At 36.1% G+C, this 25,360-nt stretch overlaps 2 protein-coding genes across 3 annotated transcripts; both read right to left on the reverse strand.

The window, feature by feature from the left end:
• Window positions 1-786: 786 nt before the first annotated feature.
• Window positions 787-3,526, reverse strand: LOC132065193 (acetylserotonin O-methyltransferase-like). Of its 2 annotated transcripts, XM_059458464.1 has the most exons (4): window positions 3,045-3,526; window positions 2,974-2,996; window positions 2,055-2,407; window positions 787-1,277 (listed from the first exon to the last, which is right to left on the reverse strand). In XM_059458464.1, the coding sequence occupies exons 1-4, from the start codon at window positions 3,395-3,397 to the stop codon at window positions 975-977; spliced, it is 1,032 nt and encodes a 343-aa protein (XP_059314447.1). In that variant the 5' UTR covers window positions 3,398-3,526; the 3' UTR covers window positions 787-974. The 2 variants fall into 2 exon arrangements, with proteins under 2 accessions (XP_059314447.1, XP_059314446.1); XM_059458463.1 differs by having other exon boundaries at window positions 2,974-3,520.
• Window positions 3,527-6,601: 3,075 nt separating this feature from the next.
• Window positions 6,602-17,357, reverse strand: LOC132065192 (transcriptional elongation regulator MINIYO). Its single transcript, XM_059458462.1, has 10 exons — window positions 17,016-17,357; window positions 15,171-16,035; window positions 13,719-13,837; window positions 13,407-13,591; window positions 12,294-12,399; window positions 11,962-12,219; window positions 11,662-11,850; window positions 9,417-11,555; window positions 8,059-8,268; window positions 6,602-6,951 (listed from the first exon to the last, which is right to left on the reverse strand). The coding sequence occupies exons 1-10, from the start codon at window positions 17,217-17,219 to the stop codon at window positions 6,742-6,744; spliced, it is 4,485 nt and encodes a 1,494-aa protein (XP_059314445.1). The 5' UTR covers window positions 17,220-17,357; the 3' UTR covers window positions 6,602-6,741.
• Between the last annotated feature and the right edge of the window lie 8,003 nt (window positions 17,358-25,360).

The raw sequence follows: 25,360 nt of genomic DNA on the forward strand, positions 1-25,360 counted from the left end.
TACAAAGCCCGTGCCCCCAGGGCCCAATCTTTATTAGTCCTGGAACCCGTTTGGATTGGCTTATAAGTTACCTATAAGTTGTTTTCAGTTTTTTTTGAGTGTTTGATTTAGTAAGCCTTAAAAAGCCCATTTTTGTCTTAAAATAAACCCAAAAAATTAATTGAATTAGCTTTTGAACTTTTATCTAAAGAACTTACAAGTTAAAACAAACATAAAAAAAAAATAAGTTGAACTACCCCAACTTATTTTTTTGTTTGCTTATAAGCTGCTTTTTTTAAGCCCATCCAAACAGGCTCCTATTATTAAAGCTGACTTTGTTATTATGGTACGTACTGCCATAAATCATAAGACAAGTTCGTTTGAGCCTATTAATATAGCACGAGTGCACCTATACATATACGATACCAAGTTTCAATCAACTACATGTATAAATTGTGTTTGTTTGTAAAGACGAAACACATTAAATTTGAAAGGATAGTTTCATAATTAAAGTACAAGTGAAACTTGCCAAACATTCAATATTTGTTATCATGAAAGAGTAGAAAATATTATCAAGGCTATTTTGTTCATATATTGTACTTCTTTGATTTGTTGGTAGATACCTATAAGATCCTTGTACGCTTTTTTTGATGTGCTTGTTTAAGTGTTTTGAATATCCAATCTCCACTACTGATTAAGGAATTTGAATTCAAAACTTGAAAATGGATGAATTCCTAAAAGGGAGCAATTCTCATGTAATGAATCACACATGATGCGACTCCAAATCAGTAAGTACCAGATATCGGATGGTTAAACAAAAAATAATTATTTCAAATAATTACTTGAAACAAGCAATTGGACAGATTGACACACAACAACTGAATAAATTATTCCACATTTAACCAAACAATAACCTCAAACCTAAACCGACATAGCACAAAAAACAGAATAAACAAAGCCAAAAAGAAAAAACAAATTTTAAGAGAAGATCCAATTCAAGGATAAGCCAGAATAACACATTCAATAGCAGGAATGTCCACAATAGAGTGCCTACTGAATCCAGCAGCAGTCAGAATATGAGCCCATTCTTTTGCAGTTCTTTCTTTTCCATTAGTTGTGTGAGCCATCATTATCATATCTAGCATAAAACCAACATCCTTGAGCCCTTTTTCATTGCCCATTTTTTCCTCAAGAACTGCCTCCACAATTATCACCTTTCCAGTGTTTTTTGGAATAGCTTTTATGCAGTTTTTCAAGATTTGAATGCATTCCTTGTCACTCCAGTCATGTAAGACCGACTGATTTTTACCACAAGGAAAAAAAACTCGAAATTTAAATAGAAATAAAGAGCGTACACAAATTAAAGGAAATTGACATAACTAGTTTTGCACCCAAAAAGAGAGTCAGCACATAAAGTATGTATATATTATGTATATTGGCTAGTGGATGTAAATAGTTTTGGCCGAGGGCCAACATATAAAAGTTAGAAATACTTAGCTGCATTCATATGTATATTGGCTAGTGGATGTAAATAGTTTTGGTCGAGGACCAACATATAAAAGTTAGAAATACTTAGTTGCATTCATTTCTAATTTTCTTTTTCATTTTTTCTCATTTTGTCGAAAATAGAGACAAGTTGTAAATTGCTATAGCGACCAGCTGGCCACCACACCATGCTCACCCCTTGTCTCTATTCCTAAAATTCATAGATTTTCATTTTATGAGACTATGTGCACAAGATTTGCTGGGGTACAATATTTTTTATATTTTATATATATTTTGGAATAGTATTATAGTGATCAGAAAGGCACATAAAGCCTTATTTTAGCAGAAAGTGTGTTATTTTTGAAAAGTCATAAGGTGGTGATCATCTTATGACTGTTGGCTGATGTTTACTTATAAGCGTTCGCTTATAAACCCTTTGAATGTATATTGAAATCTAATAAGTCAAAAAAAAAAAAAAAAAAAACGCTTATAAATCAATTTGATCAACTTATAAGTTTATTCAAAGATTTTCCTAATTTATATCTGCAGTAAATAGAAGACAAATACTTCAATTTGTCTACCCTACTTACCATGAGGAAAGTAGCATGAGCTTTGGGAACAGAATCAAACATATTCCCTTCAACATGTACAACACCATGACAATGAGGAGCAACATACACAACATGACGAAGATCAAAGTTGATCCCACTAATCCACGGAAATGCCTTCACCAACATACCAAGAGTTGTTCCATTACCTCCACCAACATCCACCAATGACTCTATCCCTTTGAATATCTCCACACAATTATCGATAACGGCACGCATTGTCACCCGTGCATGGCACGCCAGAGCATCATTGATCAGCTTGCTATGCTGTGGATTGGTTTTCGCGTACTCCCACACATCCTTTCCATGAGCCGCACTAAATGCTGCAGTATTCCCTGTAGAAATATAATATAATCAAGTAGTTAAAAATATGTGCATTCTCAATAACTTGATCTCTCAAATAAAATGATCACTTAATTCAATATTGTATCAGAACCGTAAAAAAGAAATATAGTATCATTGTTAACCATTCCGGATTCGAATCTCACTAACATTAGAAAAGTCTAAGATAAAGTAAGTGTGCTCACTTGAACGACTTAAACTTTATATGAGATTGAAGGTGGCAAAATACTTGTTTGCTAATTTAGCCCAACAAATTGAATTAAAAATGACTCATCAAGCTATCTTTGGGTCAAGACAGATCAAATTGGATAAGCCAACGAGTCCAATTACAAACTGATCAAATCCCAAATATGTCATGAAAATTTGATATATCTTTTACGTAACAAGTTAAGAATAACGTGTTAGCTTTCAGATTTTTCTTAAAAAGTATGAGACTGGATTGGACGGATTGAGTTATAATTTGTTATTTGACCCAAGTAAAGTTTAAACGGGTTAGATTATATTTGATTTTTGCCAATTTGAACTGCCCAAATCTGACCCATCCCGATCATTTGTCAACCTTTTGCCAAAACGCGGGCACTGAGATAGTGCCATGGGGCAAGCATGACTGGGCTACTTTCAAGTAGCATAAGAGCAGCCATGCTATGTCCTCCATTTCTCGTCAGCAGACGAGAAACAGGTGTTTGGACATAGCCCATTTCACCATGTCCATTAGACACCTCTTTGAATATTCCCCTGTTTATCAAGAACCTCATGATCCGATGTAGGGAAGAAGCAGAACAGCCTAGTGCAGAGGACAATTTGTTTAAGGTGATAGGTTCTTGATGAGTTTCCAAGAAATCAGAAATCCCCAATTCAATAGCACATTTTGCTACAGCCATTTCAGTGAAACCAAATATGCACTTCCATATATCCTCTTGAGATTGAGACTCAACTTGGTCTCCTCCATGGATTCTTGCAACTCCGTTTGTTTTTCCCGCCATATAACAGTTGTTTGAGAAGGATAAAAATATTTAGCTATTTAGTGGTGCAACCTAATTAAGTGATTCAGCTATTTATAGAATTACACCTTACTCTAGCTACAAGTAGTCCATGGTTGATGTTTTTTTTTTCCTCACAAAAAGCCTCCGTAAATGGTTGATGTTTCTCTCTTAACATAATTAAGAAATAAAACTGTGTTCTCTCTGATAACTTAAGTAGGTGTTTAGCCAGAAATTTCAAATAATCTTTTATTTTATTTGGAACTCATGAAGTTAGAGTTGAAAATGAAATTGTGTTTGGTTATATCTCTTACGAAGGAGAGAAGAAAACATTTTATTTGAAATTTAAGAAGATGGAACTGGAAACAGGTTTGGAAGACTTTTCCAAATTTAGAATCCAACTCCAAGTTGGATTTGAAACTTTTATAATCAACCACTGATTTTGAAAAAAAAAAAAAAAGTGAAAAATTGTTCCGACAAAAAATAAATAATTCACGACTCCTAAGTTTTTTAATTAAATGGTCACACATTTTAATATGAGATACCAAAGCAAGTAGAGATCCTGCGTTTTAGTCTTACCGCCACTTCACCCTATTAAATTTTTTCAAAGAATAAGTTTTGCCCTCTCCCACCTCATTTTTAAATATTCCTCTGCTATGCTCCGCCCCGCTCGGCGTGACCCCACTCCACCCCACTAAATCTTTTCGAAAAATAAGTTTGTCCTGTCCTACCCCACCCCATTTAAATATTCCCCTGCTCTTGCCCTTTAAGATTTTTCCTGTCTCAACCTGCCCTATCTCGCTCCAAGTATCATCCCTATTGACTCGTGGAAAAGAATCAAGCCTACACGAAAGGGTGTGTTGAAGACATATCAAGAACATAAAAGTGATTGGTTAAGTTTTTAGATGAAATAGTCACATACGTAAATATTTGTTAATTGGGAACTAGGTCTTAGATGTGTGACAAGCCTTAGTTTTGGGTTTTTTTCCTTTTTTCTTTTTATTTAGTGTCTCATATGCATTTCGAGTAATTCAGATTCGTACTGTAAAGCCTTATTTTGGGGGTAAAATACTTCCTATTAAAGGTGACTTCATTTCCTGAACTCGAACTCAAGATCTCTGTAGGATGAAAGAGTACTTACCGTCCACAATTTTTTTAAGGTATCTATAACCTTTTGCCTTGAAGGTTAAATTTCGACATTCAATAATATGTAACTCGATCATACAACAAACTTGATTTGATAATAACGTTAAAAATAAAGCAAACAACATTAACGTGTTTCTTGCGTGCATTAGAATTTCAAGTCATTGCATAGCTAACAGGAATTGCAGACTTGGGGCCTTCTGTCCAAGTACTGCACGGTTTTGAGATTTGCTTTGTAAAGTCTTCATTTGGTAAATAATATAGTTAGTTACCCAAAAATAAAAATAAAAGAATTTCAAGTCATTGCTTGTCCAATATCGAGGCAACCTCGATGATCACTCACCCAGAATATTGGCCCTCAAATAACGTGTTTTCTCACCAGGAATCTTCCAGTCGAACAAGACGTCAAAAAAAAAAAAAAAAAACTGAAGCGGTCCCGCTGGGATACCAACTAATGAAAATTTATTGATTACATATCACATGGGAAAGATTGCAAAAGATCAAGTTGGTCGGAACTTGGAAATGAATTGATGGAGACAGATATATGAAGAATCACGATGCACTCGGAGAATCAAGAAAATAGCAATAGCATTAAGTGGCCATAATAATCAAGTTAATTCAAATAATCAAACAACTATATATGCGTCATTAATCCTAAATTATTCACATTCGACTTTAATTTAATTATCCACTTACAATCACATATTTCATTCGATTTATATAATCATCCACTCATAAATAACTTTTGTCATCCACTCAGAAATGACTTCAATTGATCATTTTATTTTTTATATTCACGTTTTAGTTTTTCTCTTTATAAAATTTTCAATAGTAAAAAAGATTTTGTTTGCTTTAAAAAAGTTAGTAAGTTTTCATATCCAATCACTTCAATTGATCATTTTATTTTTTATTTTCAAGTTTTAGTTTTCTCTTTATAAAATCTTCAATAGTAAAAAAGATTTTGTTTGCTTTAAAAAAGTTAGTAAGCTTTCATATCCAATCACTACAATATGGGTGCCAACGAGTGCAAAACTAAATTTTTTTAACATACCTTCGTAAAGTGTTCGAACAAATATGTCAAATTGCAATATTCTACTGTACAGACCCTAAAAATTTCAATCTAAGAAAAAATTCAATCAGAATGAAGCATAAAAACTCATATATTCGTCTAGAAGAACGCACATAAAGGGAGGCAAAACATTCAACCTGAACCTTACCAAGGCTTAAACGCGCGTCAGACGAGCCTTTAACAACAGATTAGACAAGTTAGATGTACCAAACTTTCTTTTGTGTAAAAAAATTAAAATAAAAATAAAAAAATCTGGCCACCAGATCTTCCTGCAGAATCCGACAAAATGTACTTCTTTGATAGATCTTATTAGAAGAATTCCAAATTTACAACTGTCTACTAAATCTAGTACGACAATTCCACTTGTTGCATATGAATTTATTAAAGTTTCTCAACTTCGGTATACTGGAAACTCTCAAATGGAGTCTTGACACTTGAACGGTTACAAATCTAATATACGACTATTATATAAAAAAGTTAAATTTACGATGTCTGATCACGTTTTTTAAAAAAAAATTAAGCGCCTACTGAATAAATAGACCCACCTTGTACCTGCTTTTCCTACATCATCAAAGGAGTATGTAGATAAAGAGCCACCAAATATTGAAATAAAAAAGAGAAAAACGTTTTTTCAAAAAAAGAAAAAGAAAAAAAAAGGGAATAAAGATAGTCACACTGAAGTCATAATTTTCATGAGTGGTGACAGTTGTGATCTTACAATCACAGTTTCTGTCCACTTCCAGTGAGCTCTTTCAGGAATAAATATTTTTGGAGAGACATATGGTGTATATATTCATCTATATTGAATTGTGAAATTCAAAATGATGAAATCATTTTTTATGGGACAATGAAAAACCTCCTATAGAAGATAGTTAAGAAAATCAAGGAAAAGATAACACGTTCAAAGAAAGGAAAAAAAAAGGGGTGACATCACAACGAGATCCTAACCTCAAAACAAAATAATTGGGGGGATACGGCGATACGACCTCATTCACTTTTTGCTCCAAGTTTTCATTTGCTTTTGACTTATATATAATAAAAATTAAAGGAAGATGTACAAAGAGTTAATCTCCTATCATCAAATAAGTTCATATATACAAATCTGGCAGTATAAGATCCCACCATGTAGAATATTTTAGCTGTCCACATGCTGTTTCCCACTAAATACCGAGCTGAGCTTCTCAACCTCACTCAACAATGAGGAATTTCCTTCACAAGCTTCTTTCAAAATCTGTAGTCTATTTACCACATCTCGACTGTGAAGAGGCATACGTTCCTTCAGGGAGGGTGAGGGCTCAGATCTGGTATCCGGCCTTTGGTACTCGAGTAAGTTAATGAAAAGGACCTGTAGTTGGATAAAACAAGTATGAATGAGATCTCAAAATAGAATCACAGAACCAGGAACAGCACTTCCGGACAAACACTATATCTCTGAAACTAGGGGTGTCATGTGGGCGGGTTTAGCTGAATCTGGGCAGGTCAAAATGGGCTGAGTTACTTGGGCTAAAAAGCGGGTCATAATCCAACCTGCCTAATTCTTAGTAAGATTTAAGTTCTTTGTTTTCTTTTATAATAAGTTTTAAGTATCTAATAAATTTTTTGTCCCTTTATTATGACTATATATAACATATCAAATGAATAAAGATGTACTTTTGAAAATTTTTTGACAAAGTTTCTCATAGGTCAATTTGGGCGGCATATCAGCACAATTTTTAGATGGGCTGAATTGGAGGGTCAAAATGGGTTAAGCCAATAAATCGGCGGGTCCAAGGTTATGTTTTCATGGGCTAATTTTCCACCCCTATATGAGACCGTCAATTGTTTTACTCAAGCTACCAGGTTACATAGTGCAGTCATGGAAAGAAAGCAAACATGGCAATAGAATTGCAGAATTTCATAATCCTTTGCTCGACTTCATTGTTAATGTGCATGACAACAAATTTCTGAAGGGGCAAATTAAATCAGTAAAAGGGAGCATCATTAAATGCGAAAAGACATGAAAGTGTTGAGTTCTATCTAGGCTTACTGACAAAGCTAATTGAACCACGAGCATTAGTGAATAATGACTCAAAATGAAGAAAAAAGATAATGACTCAGTGAAGAAAAAAGCAAATTCTGAATCAAATACAGTGAGAGCATTTAAGTTTTTAAAATGAAGATGAATAAGTTTGCTTAATTTAGATTTCTAATTTCCATTTCCTAATCATAATGTACGCGTCCATAATGCTTCCTTAATGATTAGTGGTATTTTTCCCCGGCTATATCTATCTGTTAGCGATGACCTCTACAAGATAGAGGCCATAAGCTTTAGAAATTAACCTAACTTGTAAATATAAGCAAAAACAAATTATTGGTTGGCGGGAATTTCTCAAGGCACACCTCAAGATGAGCCTTTTACAACAAAATAAGGGATTAATAAGCAGTTATTACAAATTTGCAGTAATTTGCATACCTCATGTTGCTTCTTACGGGAGTAGTCTCGTAGAAGAGATTTAACAAGCTTGTTTCGTAAAGGAAGCATGTTCCCAGAGCAAGTCCGGAAAATAAATGAAGACATATGATGCAACGCCAAAGTGAACGAAGCAGATCCTCTACGTGCTGCTTTGTCTAGAGCTCCTGATACCCATGATTTACAGTAAGCTTCTAACATCCTCTCATCATCCTGCATCAAATAATTAATAATCCACAAGTAAGCAAAGTATAATTAATCCTTCTTTTCAAGCAGACATTTTGTAAGAGCTTTCCTCAACTCGACTTGACCTTCCTATAAATATTCAAAAACACAAATCAACCAGCCTCTCGATTCACTCGTTCCCAAATAACGTTTAGTAATGCCACAGTTATCATCATATTTCCAATAACCTTCCTTTTTACCTTGTAACTTTTTGTTGCAATACTGCCTTGCTCTCAGGTGTCCGAGTCTTGTGCGTGGCAGGATAATAAACAAGATTAATTACGATCTCGATTTATATATGAGGCCATCCTGGACATCTAACACAAGTACTAGAAATCTTGTGCTACCCTTATTAACCATCCAAAACATAAACGTTATTTTTATAGCTGTGACATGGCCAAAAGCAGTCCCTCCCCCCAAACATCATTTTTCCTTTCCCTTCCCTTTTACTGTGTCTCTCTTTCCCATTTCCTTCTCGTTTCAGAATCTAGTATTGGATATCCTATTGTTTCTGGATCAAGACGAAATTATACTAATATCCTTAGACAGAAAACAAATTTTCCTGTATGGAGCGCCTTTCCAGAATCCTGGTTTACCCAATAGTCAACATGAAACTCTAGATTACTTGGAAGATATGCGTAATTAACAAACATCCATAGAACAGAAAAAGGAAATTATATAGCTTTCACTACACTAAGTGTGTTTGGTTGGTCAAGATATTTTGGAAAACGTTTGCTCGGAAAACAAGTTCCTTAAAAATAAGGAAAATGACTTCCATAAATGGAAGTGGGGAAAACAAGTTCCATAATTGACATTAGTTCATTGTCTCTTCCACACCTACCCCACGCCCCAACCCCCACCCCCCACCCCTTGACCATCCCACACCCCCACTCCCTATTCCATCCCACCCCCATAGTGTTTTGCTAGATTACATATAAAAACTCTGGGGAAAATATTTTTGCTTACTTACCAAACACTAGAAACCACTTATTTCCAAAAAAACAGTTTCTAGGAAAACAATTTTCACGGAGAACATTTTCCTTTGTACAAAACACACCCTAAAAGGACAGCTTAATAATTAATGTGATTGTCAAGTGTTAAATGTAATTGCTGATAGTGTTTTGTAAGGAAAATACCTCAACAGGTTCAAGATATCCACAAGTTGCAGCAATGCACTTCTCCAAAGGAGGCAAAAGCTCGAGAGCACAAGCATTGGACAGCGCATTCCATGCAGCAAGCCTTACAGGAGCTTCAACAAATTGATGCAGATAGACTCCTACTTGACGACCAAATATCATGTCACCATAAGAAACAGCAGCAAATTGCTCTACCAGATTGTCAATGAATGTGGAGTAGTTCTCATGTATGTCCGTCTTAAATTTCAGCTTCTTTGCATCAACTTTTTCTTCCTTATCAAGAAGCTGTCCATAGACATCTTGTAAAGCTTTGTAGAGATCCCTGCTATTGTCCTCCTCAAAAATGCCCATTCCGGAAAGTAAAGTCGCAGACAACGCGTGCAATTTCCATACTATAGGCACATTTCGAACTGGTGTATGCGACTCTGCAGGAAGGGTTGTGGACATTAGTTCAATCCCTAAGAGAAAGAAGAGTCCACCTTTTGCAACTTTAATAAAATCCAGAGACTCATGACTGGAAGAACAAAGCACTGAAAGTGGACTGAGACACCAATGCAAAGGAAGAGGCAATCTTTGGTGAGCCCACTCAGCCACCAAACATTTAGATTCAGAAACTTCCTCGGGAATTGTGTCCAATAAAACACTTCTTTTTTTAGAATTCTTATGTAATACTTTCTCATCTCCAGCAGCAGATTTACGCTTCTGTTTTGCAGACAACCATTTCTTCTTGAAGTGAGAAGCTAAGACATCACTCAACAGTACATAGTCCTCTTCTTGAAAACCCTGATTAAGATTAAGAAATTGGCGGATACTGAAATCAATGTACTTCAGAGTGGGAACTTGAAACAAGAAATCAAGCAGCTTATCTACTGCATAACTATCCATTGGCCCCAGCAATAAACACGCTCCCATGACAGAATTTATTTTTTGTATTACAGAGTTCATCCCTTCAGTTGTAAACTGATCTTTGACAGATACAATGGGAAAAACATCAAGCAAGTAAATGAACAATCGTGCATCTACTTGAGCTGATAAAAGTTTTTTAGACCAAAATCCACCACCAGGGGCACCCCAGCCTACACCAATTCCTGGTGCTGGACCACCTCTACCAAACGTCTCAATTGATTGCATATGACGCCATTTGGAACCATTTGATTCCATTAAACTTGTCATCAAAGTTGTTAACTCAGGCAGAGAGGAGTGGAGAATCCCAGCAGCAAGAGTTTCTTCCTCTCTTGTCAAACTTTGGTATTGCAATAGATTCCGAGGTTCATTGTTAGCTAGTGAGATCATCTTATCAACACACCAAACAACTCGCAACAATCCCTGAAGGCAACTACTGGATGCTATTGATGTTTCTTGTTGATATATTTTTCTCAAATAACACAAACACTCAACGAACGAACCGCTGCCAGCAACACCATCAAAACTCATAAGTCCATTTTTTAAAATTTCTAGTCCAATCTTAGGGACAAAATCTGGCAGCCATGGAAGACTCCCATGGCACAACTCCGCATTATCTTCTGGGATTACAGCTTCAAGCACTGCAGAAAGCATGTCCATAATTGAAGATATCAACCACAGCAAGGGAGAAACTGCTGAATCCTGCATATCCCCATTCAATTTCTCCTCATTTTGCCACTCAAATAGACGAGATAGGAGTGGCATCTCCTTTATCCTAATTGACTCTAGCGCGGAATCAATCATGGGACCAACCTGGGCCCAACACCAGTTTTCTGCTTCTTCTGTAGTACCTTCATCCATTTGTTGCATGTGGGAATAAAAATTGGGCAGTCTTCTAGTTAAAGCACCCAGTACAAGGTATGCTTCCTTGGCAATGGCGGCATATTCGCTGAGGACATTGTTCTCAGTCAGCTTTCCAAATGCAGGCACATTCAACCAAATGCATAAGGCAGGAAATAGATCAGAAAAGTATGACGCACAATATCCATGTTGCACGCAGACCTTCCACAACCGTAACTGTTCAACCAGAAGAGCTGATGAAAGCTTACAAGCCTCATTTGTAGACTTCACCCATTGGTCAAAAGAGGTATACCGATACAAGTGCCATGTCATCTTTTGAACTATTCCAGTCTTGATAAATTCTAGGCAGTTCTTCTTGTCAAATCGAGCCAAAATCTGTCACGTATTAAGGAACAAAATGTAAATGTTGGAATCAACATAAAATTTGGATAAAGATTTATTTCAGGCACAAATGTTTCAAGCATAGATTCTTCATGCTTACTTTCAGGAGTGTAACTGACTTGATTTTTGAGGTACTAATCTCCATTTGCTCTTTACTAGTGAATCTGTCGATGATCGTTTGAACAAGCTGTTGACACTCCATAATTGCAGCTGCACATGATTGTGAATGCCTAGCTATCCCAATTAATATGGAAATCAGGCATTCTTCCAATGCTGCTGAAGGCTCAGTCTGGCATAAAGAAAGATGACATGTCATGCTACAGTTCTCAGTCGGCATTTATGAGTCAGATTTCACAAGCTAGAATGAAAAAGAAGCATGAGTCCATCAGAAGAAACACACCTCAAAGAGATACTGAATCCTTTGAAGGATCCCCATCCTAATCAATCCTGCAGCTATATCTTGGCCAGCAACAACAACATCATCCTGAATAGTGGGTTCACTTTCGCCATTGCCCAGAGAATCCCGGGTAAAAGGAAGTATATTGGAAGGTTTTGCATTGTATTTCCAGAAACCACCATGGAGAAAACCATCTTCGATCTCTGGTCGACTTCTAAAGATAGGAGCAGTAGGTGCATCCCTCTGGAAAGTAGGTATCCTCTGATAAAAACACAGAGGTCAAGAATAAACTATCTCCCAATGCACAGTTCATAGAGGCTAAAATTCAGTCTTACCTCCAAGATTTCAAAAAATTCCTCATTGATCTCACAGGTAAGAGCACACTGAATGGCTCTAGCACAAGCCAGAATTACGGAATTATGGTTGTCATCCAGATACATCCTACAAGTAAAAAATGCTTTTTAATCAAACACTTCCTTAGAGTAAGAAAGAATACAAACGATTGTTGCCTCAAAGAAAATTGATCTTGTTCCATGCATAGTAAAGTTCACTATTTCCAGGAATCCTAACGTAACACGAGCGATATTGAAGTACATTATATTCAGATCGAAGTGCTGTTATCCATGACCCAACCAGTCCTAGTCCATATCCTTTAACTATAATGTGAATAATTACAAATAGGGCAAATGCAATTTCCTTGAAACAAACTCCAATTGTTCTGGGTTCCATATTTTTTAAAGGGCTAGTTGGTTCTAAGATTCTATAAGAAGGCACGCAGAAATCCACAAGAACGGGGGTGGGGTGGGGAGAGGAATCTATGTACTGCAGAAACTGAGATTCCTTACATGGAGGTTCACCAAAAACAAAAACTGTGGGAGATAATTCTGTTTACTTGCTAGTTCTGCAATCAACTTTACACTTAATAGTTTTTACCGAAGTAGCCCCCTTTTCTCGAAAGTTCTTCACGATTTCCACCTATTTACCTACTATATTCTTTTCTAGTCATTTTCCAAATAACTTTGAGAAGTCAACGAAATCAATTACCCAATGGTTTTTACCTTTCAGATACGAAAAAAGACTAAACACTTCGTTTGATGTTTTTGCCTTCTAAACAGGTAACACAACAGCCTTCCTATTCTTATTCCAAGTGGAGGCAAAAGAAACAAGTGAAACGAAATCTGACAACAAGGAAGATCGCGGACAATTGGAGAAAAAGACGAATAATTGGCAATGCATGGACAACATAAATGCAATATCACTAATGTCTATAACCAAAAAAAAAAAAAAAGGATTACATCTAGAAGGACAACTATTTTGGGGGGAAAAGGAGGTAATATCTATTTCACTGAAATGAACAAACATGGCACTATCTCATAGACAAGTCATTATTTAACATATCACGAGGAAGAGGAGGGCAAGAAAAATAAAGAGGAAGCACTTAAATCTACCTCAACAATAGAGCAAGCTCGGGTTCTGGGCCTAGTGTAAAAGCCCAAATGGCCTCCCAGTCATTAAATCCATGTCTGTCCTGCGACCTTAAGATACACCCCAGCTGATTCTGGTAAATATTGTGTATTGCTCTATCAAGCACAGATGCAATAAGATGGAATGCAAATGTCCGTTGTCCAGGTACCTGTAGACAAGGAGCTCAAGTACTTTAAACAGACACAAAAAAGCATGATATTAAACATCCAACGGATTTTTTTTTTTTCTTTTTTACAGATTGGATCTCAGTTACAATCAAAATTAAATATACTAACCATACTTCTGGCAAGAGCAACTGCTTCTTTGATGGTGTAACCAGCCGCGCCAGGATCACCTTCAGTTCGTAGATAGTCACGCTCGGAAAGATTTTGCTCGGCATAAGTTGATATATTACCTGCAACAAAATTCAAAAACTTTATTCAGAAAATGCAGAATCAGGTGAGACACAACATAGAGATACATAATAACACGAGAGGCACTCTACAAATCTAAAGGAAGTTGATATAGAGCATCACCTATTAAGTTAGTAGAATAAGCAGATATTATGTCGTATTATCAACCCACTTGATGCCCAGATTGCTAAATGGATATGAAAAAATGAGACTGGGAGCAGTGCTCAGGGAGGGAAAAGACCTAATCTACAGAGAGACAAAAGAGAGGTTACTGGCAGCCCGGTGCACTAAGCTCCCGCTATGCGTGGGTCCAGGGAAGGGCCGGACCACAAGAATCTATTGTACGCAGCTTTACCCTGCATTTCTGCAAGAGGCTGTTCCCATGAGAGAGGTTACCGGAGCTGGAAAATATGACAGCGCACCGTCGAGCAAGAAACCTTGATGTTTTGATGAGGCCAGAGGGAAGTTGCGGGCTCATGACTAAGCAGCTAGGAACTTTGGTAGGTCCACTAAAGCTAAGCCAGTCATACGGAGCTATACACAAGAGAAGTAAAAACATTCAAGTTCCCTAGCACGGCCAGTTACGGAAGGAAGCCTTTGGTGAGCCCAACTCAGAAGATCTTAACTAGGACAGCATGTGCTGCAACCAAGACACCTACGAGGCAACATTATCTACATTTTTTTTAAAAAGACAATGGTGTCACAAACACTTTGTACATAAATATAAAGGTCCGATATTTGCCAACAAGGGTAGGTCAGTTCTTAACTTCCAGTCTGGAAATAGGCACCAGAAATTCTTTTCTTTTTTTTTTTCGTTGATACATGTCTATAGTTAGGGTCAATATACACAGGGTCGGTTCTTAGCTTCGACAGAGCAACACTGTCCTCCCTCGAGCGAAAACATTGGTTGAAACCTGGCAGGTCTCAAATAAATGCAGATACCCATCACATTCTACAGTATCTAAGAAATTAAGGTGTGTCCAATCCCCCATAAAATCAGTCCGAATGAGACATGTTAAACTGGAAAAGAATTCCTGCGAAAAAAAATATATTTGACCCTTCGCAAGCAATGAAAGCAGAAAAAATTGATCTGGAAAATGAAACTCCTTTGGAAATTCTCCAATAGTACAAAGAAAGAGCTTTTGCCCAAAAAAAAAAAAAAAGCTAAAATACCACTACAACAAAGTGGTATCCATCATATGAATAATGATGAATATGATGCTTGGTAAATTTATTTCTTGCTCAGATGAATCATACACTAGAAGGAAAGATAAAAAACGAACCTGCAGTGCCAGATAATATTAGCTTTGAAGGTATAAACAAATTTATGCTTACCACTTTTTGGGACATCAAATTCGCTCTTCACAATATTGCCATCCAAAGAAAATCTTAATTCTCGGACACTCTCAACTCTTTTACTCCACTCATCCCATACACCGGTACTTGCACTCGACTTTGGAGTATCATCTTCCACATTTCTCCGTGTGCCTTGCGAGGTTGCATTTTTCATTTGATCCAGCAAGCTACCCTTTTCGCCACTTTGATGAGAACCAGATTTACTAGATTTTCCTCTTTTCAACTTCTCTTGACCTTTTCTCTTCAGTGCTTCCATCACTGCAGGATTAAGTTTTGCCATTAATTCAGCCTGTGCTTCAGCAATTTCATCAGCTGACATTCTCGCTAGTTGAGCTCGATTCTCAGCATCTATTTCACTCTCAAGACTGCTGGCATTCTGCCTTCCTTCCGCTTCCTGGGAGTCAAACCTAGCATCGGTTTTGTTTGCAAAAATGTTATGTGTCTGAGTGTTAACCTGTAAGGTAGGATGCCTATCCTCCATGCTGACATCCTGAGATTTTGCATCATCGTCTGCGGATAAAGTAGCACCCTTTCCATATTTATCTGGAGTGCGTTCATTTGAGTTGTTTTTGTTCCGAGATACTTCTGCAACAGCCTTTCGCTCTTTTGATGTTGACTTCAACTTGTGAGCACTTTCTTCCCTCTTGTATGGTACAGAACTATTATCACTAGCTACTATCTCCCGCCACCGACTAAAATCCAGCCCTTTATTCTCTTTTCTTTCCACGGGCTTAGCAAAAGCTCCAATCTGGTCCATCCCAGTAAAATCTTCATCTCCTTCCTCATTCTCTTCACCATCGTGATCATTGTTGCCACTAACATCTCCAAACTTTGGGGCCCAATGCTATACAAATATGGAGAGAGATGCACATTAATGCAAGGAACAAAACACCCAGATAGCCAAAAGGTTCATGGTTCCTTCTACACATAAGACTTTCAAAAAAGTAGTTTTCAACCTATGTGTCAAGATCCTATCCCAATTTCACACGGATCCATAACATCACAAATATAGAACTAAAAAAGAAAGAAGGTTACTTTATACTAGAATGTGCCAAAACAAAAGCATATTCCTCGTAGCCAGAAAAGAAAGATCATATTCTTCTATTAATGCATATGAGTATATAACACACTGAGGGTGTGGTCGGTATGAAGGAAAATGTTTTCTTGGAAAAATGTTTTCTAGGGAAATAAGTGGGTTTCATACTTATTTTCTTGTGTTCGGTACATAAACAGATATTATCCTAAAAGCATCTGTATATGATCTAGACAAATACTATGGGAGGGGGGGGGCAGTGAAGATGAGGTGTGTTGGAAGGTGGGGAGGACACAATCAATATGGAATGCCACTTGCGGTACTTGTTTTCCATACTTCCACAAGGAAAGTCATTTTCCTCATTTTAAGGAACTTGTTTTCCTAGAGAAACTATTTTTCAAAAATTTTGACCAACCGAACATGAAAAAATTGGTCCGTACCAAACACACCCTCAATGTCTAATACGATTCCTTTGTCAGTTCATCTTTGTATTTCTCTTAGCTTTACATAGGGATTGTTAGTACATTTACTTTAGGTCTAGCTTTCTAAGCGTCTCTTAGCCCTATTTGAGATTCTTATGCAAGTAGAAAATATAAAGCACTTCTAGTCTTTTCTATTTCTTATTTTGTATAACATTGGCCTGAGATTGAATTACAATATAGAAAGATGGTAGTAATGGAGGCTTAGTTACTACCAAAGAGAAACTGCAGAGGATAAAGATTGACCAACTCTTATATAATGACAATAAAGATCAAATCTTTGCCAAATTTCAATTGAAATAAAGAACTTACTGGACCATGAGCGCGGTGACGGGCAACAGGAAAAGGAAGAACAGTAGGGCGAAAGGCAGAAAAGGAAGTTGTAGGTATTTTTAATGTTTGTTCTGTAAAACCCTTTTCAACTATGCCGCCAACCAGGTGAGAGGCATCATCTTCATTCATAACACTTCCAAATATCTTTTGAGTTGTGGGTTTCTTGGGGTCTACCTTCTTCATTGATACACTATTTGGGAAAAACAGTATTATTGTTCTTGAAGGAGGTACCCAAATGGGTTTTTGCAGGTATTGGGGTTTAAGCAAAGAAACAGAGACCCAAGTTTTCACTGAAAGTCCCAACGGAGAAACAAAGAAAGTATAGAAAAGAAGAAAAAAAAAAAAAATGGGGTACTTATTGTGTTATTGCTACAATAAATAATAGTAATATTTTAATTTAAAAAGTACTACAATTTATTGCAAATTTTCTTACGATATAATTAACAATTCATTGGCACGTTAAACATGTATTGTTGATAAGTCTTCATTATTATTAATGTTCTTTAGTCAACTAATTAGATAATTTTAAACAAAAAATTATTTATGAGGAAGGAAGTTTGGTAGAAAAATTATCAAATATCAAAGGGACACAAGTGACTAGACATATGTAAAGTAATATTTTTTAAATTATGTAAATAATACAACTCGATGAAAATCATAAATTAAAAAGTATTGACATTTTTTGGTATTTATTAAGTTTTGATTTTACTCATAATATCTCATGTAACAAGAGTTTATGCTAGCTAAATGCGGTGAATTAAGTTTAATTTTAGACGAAATTAAGGGAAAAATTAAATTCATTAAATGAACGTCAAGAATCAATCTAGTTCTTCATATATAGTTTATGCTTAAAAAAATTTAATTCTAAGTTAATATTGCAATTTATAGTATTTTTCGCATTTTTTAATAGCTAAATTTTAATTTAAAATATTAAGTTGATCTGATTCAATTTAGCTTCATAATTTAGTGAAATTGCCTCTTGGGAAATAAAAAGTGTCACATAAATTAAAGCGGGGACAATAGTAATTAGTAAGATCTAATAAATGCTAGCTCCAGTTGAAAACGATAATATGGCTCCATAATTGTTTAAATTTTACTAATATATAGATAACAAATAATGTAAAGGGTAATTTAATAATCCATTTTGTCCATATATAGCTGGTATTTTTGTTTGTGCTAGAAAGTAAGAAGTGTTTGCTAAATTACTATAGTTAAGTAGTACTCCCTCCGGATCATCAAAAGAGTCCACTTAGCCTTTTTTTCTTGGATCAAAAAAAGAGTCTACTTAGCAAATCAAGAAAGAATTAACCTTATTTTTTCATATTTGCCCCTATTAAGTGTTATATGATCAAATCTCAATGCCTATTTAATTAGGGATAGTTTAGTCAAATTACTTATTTTTGTCTAGAAGTTAGTATTTTCTTAAGGGGTGTGTAAATGGCTAAGTGGACTCTTTTTTTAATCCGGAGGGAGTACCTGTTATATCCCGTATTTTGTACGTCGGGACATTCCGAGCTAGTTGTGGAAAGTTAATGACAAGGCTATTTTTTCGACTTTGTTTTAAGGTACAAGTTGTTTATGATTTTATTGGATGGAAATATTAAAAACTAGAGGGCTAAAAGTTGGAAAAAATTATTTCATGAAATGGCCATGTGGTCGTGTGGGGTGTGGGACCCACCCTTGGTTGGCTAAATTTGACTAGCTCGAAGCTATGAAGGGTGCATGTGATTACTTTACAATTGTAGTGGACTAGAAGTGAAAAAAATATTTCTTGAGGGGGGGTTAGGTTCGGCCACAATTTTGCCCTCTCTGTCGATTAATAAATCAATATCTTATTTTTACCTTTATTTTAATTTCTACTACTGTACTAATATTGTTAAGTATTAATATGTCGTACATCGCTACTTACTTATTATGTATTGATCATGAAAATAACTGAGGTAACGTTTTACCCTATTATTACCTTACTTGTATTTTACATACTAATGATAAGATTATTATATTAATGCTAATTCCGAAATTTATTAGTGTTATTATTATTATTTCTACTACATAATATATTTGATTTAACTTAAAAAACCCAAAAGGAATACAAGGAAAACGGATGGGCCAATTTATGTAGGCAAACTTTGTAGTCGGCCCATTTAGTCATCAGACCACTTATCCCTCTACTCAGCTCATAACAGCAGCCCAAGCCTTTCAAAAAAAGCCCAATACATATTTTCCAAGTTAGGGGTTGAAATCCCCTCAATAACCAGCAGCCGTGCCTTCTTCTTCCTTTTTTTCCATTTCAACAAAAGTTCCCTATTTCCATCAATTCTTAGCCGGTTTTGTTACACCATTTTAGGCAAACCTTGTACCTTTTTCGTATCTCTCTATATCAGCATCCTATAAACGTTTCTCTCTCTCCTATCTTCAACGATTTGGTCAATGCAAATGGCCAAAACACTTTTGAATTTTCTGGAAAAATCAGCTTTTGAAGATTCGATTTTGATTTCAAACGGCCATCTCACTTTAAAATCCCGCCCAAAAAACATTGTAAAGAAGAAAAAAAAACCTAGCCTCACTCTATAAATACACAAGAACACCACGGAAAATTCAGCCGCCTCTACATCGCTATAACTTTACTGCTCATTCATATTCTTGGTCTCTGTTTACTTCTAAAGCTTATAGTTGCTCGCTCGACTTATCCCAAGAGAAACATAAAACTCTAGCGCGCTGGAACTCGCAACATTTTCATCCACGGGCCATTCGAACTCATTCGGTTCGAGGTTAGGATCTGTTCATAACGAGAGAGTAGATTCGAGGCTTCGACGCCCTAGTTCACTGCACCCAAAAAAGGTCAGTGTTATTCCTTTGAATCTAATCATTATGTTTTACGCGAAAGTATAAGTTCTTGGGCAAGTTCGTATGTCAAGCTTGAAACAGAATTTTTATAAATGGCGCAAAGTTTATTACGTGATCTTCTCGTCATTTTTACATTTTTGTTTTTCTCCTAATTTGTTTTCTATCCGTAATATGATTTTGTGTTTATTTGGGTTTAGTTGCTGTATTATTAGATAGATTAGGACATTAGTTTAGTAGATTTCTTCTCTTCTTAATGTTGTTGTCTTGCATTCTCAGTGCTGTCTGTTTCTGGTTTAATGTAGATTAGTTTAGTTTTAATTTAGTTTGAGTTAGTTTTATTCTAGCCCCATTTTCACTTTAACAAGTTGTTTAATTCCAGTTATGTGTTGTTAATCTGCTATTAAATCAGCATGATTAGTTTCTTGTAAGATAAAATGTTTTAGTTTCCTTTTAAACTAAGAACAAGTATGCTGAAACTGATTTTGGCTATCTAAAATACTCGTGTTTAGCAGGCATATTCCCATCCTAAGATAACTTTAAAAGTTAGATTCTTTAAATGTACTCATTGGCCTAAGTCTAGTAATAATGTTGGCTGTTAGTATGTTTCTCTTCTCTTCTATTTTAATTAAACATCGTTATACAAAGTAGCTAGCATTAAATATGCCTGTTTAATACTGTTTTGATAAAGATGTGTGTTCTTTCACATTTAATACTCTCCCTTTTTAACTTTAGATGTTGCTATTCCCTCGGTTATGTTCTTGTCTAGAATCTGAAGGATAGGTGATTGATTTATTTAAAGTAGCATGTAATATGACGTGAAAATATTCGTAGTTTGCAGATTATTGTAGAACTTAAGGTGACAATGTGTTTCTTTGTTGATATATTTTGGTTTGCATATATTGCTAAGGAGCAGATTATCTCTTCTAACAAGCTTTTTTTTTTCTTTGTTTGCATGAATACCGGAGCCGAAGAGTTTCACTTTGAGACTCAACGATGCCATTGCCACATGAAGCCATATGTCATATTCTCTCGTTCCCATTTTGTTAAATAGTGACATTGAGAGGGTCCATCCTTTCGCAAAGTCGGATTTGAGAAGTTTATTTTATCTTATTTCCATCTCGTTCTTTTGCGTGATGAATTACTTTGTTGGTGATTAAATTGCCTTTGTTTATTTTGGTTGTGAACTTAGTTTTATGAAAACAGAGTACTATTTAGTATTTTGGACCTTAAGTTAGTAAACAATTATTTTTCTAACTATCGTAAGAGGAGCTTTTGAGCTTGCAAATGGCTGTAACATTTTTGGAAGTCAAATGGCCAATCTCATCCTTAAATCTTAGAACCTGGAAACGTTTCAACTTTGAACTAGAACTTGAGTCAAATGACATTAGTCCGTGACTATTTTTGGGATATTGCCAATCAAAAGTCTTTTATTTATTTATTTTTTGTTTTAAATATGATTTCCTAAACACTATATTTTGTCAACTTTATACCATGTATTATATTTCACATATAATGCAAGCTATTTTCTTAAACATTAAAATGCTATACTTATATTTTGGGACCGTTTTCTTTATTAATTCATCTAAGTCTGGTCGGATTAACCATTATTAACGGAACTTAGAGGATGCCTAACACCTTCCCTCTAGGTTAGTTGAACCCTTACTCAGGTCTTTTCGGTTTCGTAGACTTTAACATAAAATTAACTTTAGATAATAACTTTAATTACCTTAGGTGCCCTAATTCACCATAAATAATTAGGTGGCGACTCCTTAGACTTTAATTAACCCCGGAATTACCCGGATGTTGTAAACTATTTTGACCCTGGTTAAAATAGGGTATGACACACATGGAGAGTGGGCCATGGCCACATGGATGCCTTGTATATGTTAATAAAATATGACTAAGTCAAGTGTATTTTTCATCTTCTACACTTAGAACAATCAAGAAACTTGGAGAGAAAAAAAATGAAGGCCATTCGGCCATGGAGAAGGGAAATGGAGGTCCAAAAATCTCCATCAAAAAAATAATTTCTTCTAGCTTTTCAACTCATTGGAAGGTCCTAAACAACATGGAGTAATTGTTAGAGCAAGCAAACCATTTATTCTTGTAATTCTCAACCCAAGCCATGTTGAAGAACTAAGTGAAGAAGGTAAGTTTTAATCCTCTTTTCATATGTTATGGACGGTTTATGTGTGTTGTGGTGTGTGGAAATGAATGAAATTCATGAAATATTGTGTATTGAAGTTGGGCCGTGTAGGTGTTGGTGGTGTTAGAGTGATGAACTAATGCTTATTTAATATTTTTGGTTGTTGTTGCATGGATTCCATAATGAAAATGATGGTTTAATGATGCAAATCGAAGTTGTAATCGTTTGTAGATTGTTGGAGAAGATAATGTGATTTTATTATAGTTTCTTGTATTATTGAGGGTAATGTTGTTAATGTGTAGATTGTTGGTGTAGTTCATTCGGAAGAAAGAAATGTGTTGTTGTGTGGTCTATTGAAATTGGAAGGTTTCGGGTTCAGGTATGTTGGTTGAGTCGTTTTGAATGTCGCGCGGATTGTTTGAAATGTTCTTGAATCATGTTGAAGAGGTTCGGATTAGTATTTGAATGTAAAGGCATTGATGTTGGCTTGATCATATGTGGTTAATTTGAATGTAAATGGAATGTTGTCGAATTATGTAGAAAAGAGTTATTGACGTTAGAATGCATTTTGAATTGATTGTTGATGTTGTTGGTATGGTTGTTGGGATTGTTGTTGAAGATTTGGCCGAGTTGGATTCTCGGGGTTGTTGAATTTACAGGTGGGAAACAAATTTCTCAGAATAAAATGCTAACTTAGAATTGGATTTCTAAGCGCTCATGACTAATGTTTGGTGCCAAATGATGTTATTGTAGATTTGAGAAGTCGACACTTAAGTTTGGATTAGCTTAGGAAGCGGACGAGGTATGTAAAGCTTAACCCTTCTTTCTTTTGGCATGTCTTAGCTATAAGTAGGCTGTGCTACGAGCCTCGGGATAACTCTATTCTTGCGATCCGAGTGTGTCTACGATTCTTATTTACCTTTGTAACGTTGGCATTCGTAATATAATTGAATAATGATCCTTATGTCTTTGGAATAATTAGTTTTCAAACGTTGCACAAAAAGTTTTGTTCCTAAACGGCTCTATGCCGAAAAGGGTCGTAACTTTCGTGTATTTAACCGGATCGCCTCGATATGCTCGTAAGGCTCTGTAGCGTATGATGACTATACCTTCCATAGGCGGGCTCGGATTGGGTTGACGCTCGTCCGTGGGTCCCGCGACTTTCCTTTGTATAGTTCTAACGACTTTTGAAAGAACTTAACATGACTATCGTGTTAACCCTCGAGCGTCGATTACTTACTTACCTATTGAGTCTGTAACGACGATTATGTTCTTGACTTCCATAAGCTACTTCATATGATTTTGATACGTATCTAAGATTTTTAAAGTTCTATTTGCTATGTTCCCGAGTGACATTTGGGGAAAACTTGATTTGACTATTTTATGGAGTTTTCGAAAATGTTTTAAACTGCATATAGTCTCCCACGACTCTGCTCGTGCATATGGTTGTTATATCTTTCACCGAGTCCCGGGCCGGTTATGTTATCGTGCGCACTATGTTATATTCGGGAGTATGATGTATCCGGCTCACCGAGCCCTCGCTAGAGGGCCGGGTACCGTGTATATTTGGTGTTATGCTGTGTTATGGCGTTATGCTGTGATATGATGTTATGATGTGTGACGGGGATACGGAGATATGAAACCTTCTGGTGTTATGCTGTGTTATGACGCCAATGACGGGCGGGCGACCATATTCTAAGAGCCCCATGCATGATTTGTGTTTTAATGAGTAAGCATTTTGGTATTTTGGATATTGCATTTACTTTCTATACCTCTTGTACTGATTATGATCCTATTTACTGTTTTTCCTGCTTTGCATACTCAGTACATATTCCGTACTGACCCACTTTCTTCGGGTCGCGTTTCATGCCGCGTTGTACAGATACTTGTTTGGATGATCCACTGCCTAGGGTTCCCTGTTCACCTGTCTTGGAGCGCTCCCTTATTCCGAGCCTATGTTTGGGTACGTACCTTCCGATGCATATGTATATGACTATTCACGGGCACGGCGGGGTCCCCGTCCCGCATGTGATTTTGTTATTACTCTTGCAGGTCCGTAGACATATATGCGTGGGTACGGGTAGTCACCGTTCACCATGTATCGCGTGATTTGTGTTTTGGACGTCCCCCGTATTCGATAGCCTTGCCGGCTTATATGCGAAATCATTTGTCGAAAGTTGTGACATGTCGATATGTATATATGTATTTGTGACAGATTTGGGGGCGACGTTTCACCTCTCTCGTATGTATAAGATCCGATTATGCTAGCTATGGTCCGCCGTTTGATCTTTGTATATGTATAAGCGATTTGTGCACCGATTATGGTTAATGAGTGTGTACGGGTGCCCAGCTCGGGCACTAGTCGCGGCCTACGGGGTTGGGTCGTGACAGTACCAACTTAATATGATGTTTTGGTAACGTAGAATTTCACTTATCTTTGTAGACGTAGACGTAGTATTATCTTTGTAGTTTCCCGCACTTCGATTCTTACTATTTGCTATCTCTTGTACTTCATTTATCGTATTAGTTTGCTGCATTACTGTTACTTTTCTTCATAATGCTTATTTATAGTATTGTGCCATGGCTTCTTCACTTTCGTCAATTCTTATCTTACCTTTTGCCCTACTTTTTCTTGAGCTAAGAGTCTTTCAGAAACAACCTCCTTATCTTCCAAGATAGGGGTAAGGTCTGCGTACATTTTACCCTCCCCAGAACCCACTTGTGGGATTACACTGGGCGTGTTGTATACTTCAATTACATAAGAAAATAACTTAAAACCTATAAGATAAGATATAAAAATACAGAGAAAAAAATTCATAAATAGCTATTGTTTAGAGCCTAATTACAAAACATAACTATAGTTTGCGTATTTACAAAACATAGCTACGGTAGCTGTATCAAGCGGGTATCAAATGTATCAACGAAAGAGTTGTATCTGGGGTATCAAAGGAGTTGTATTAGAGGGTATCAATTGTATCAGCTGAAATCGCATGAAAAAACTGTATCAACTCATGTATTTGCTATACAACCCAAAATGTAGTTATGTTTATGTTTCGTAATTTAAATACATTTTTCTGCACGGATTTCCCTTCAAAGAAGCTTTATTTTTTGCCCCTCAAATTGGTGGTTTTTAATTATTTCCCTTCGATTAAAAAAAATGACCGAAAATATCCTGAGAATTTGGGTTCGAACTCCCGCTCAGTAAAAAAATAATTTCGCAAGGCTAGGCTTAAGTTTGCTATGAAACTCTGCCTTGTGATTTTTTTTTAAACTGAACCGGGGTTTGAACTCAGAATTTTGGGATATTTTAGGCGAAAAGACAAAAGTTAAA

The sequence above is a fragment of the Lycium ferocissimum genome, chromosome 7 (genome assembly GCF_029784015.1).
Source record: "Lycium ferocissimum isolate CSIRO_LF1 chromosome 7, AGI_CSIRO_Lferr_CH_V1, whole genome shotgun sequence".
In the NCBI taxonomy this organism is placed as follows: Eukaryota; Viridiplantae; Streptophyta; class Magnoliopsida; order Solanales; family Solanaceae; genus Lycium; species Lycium ferocissimum.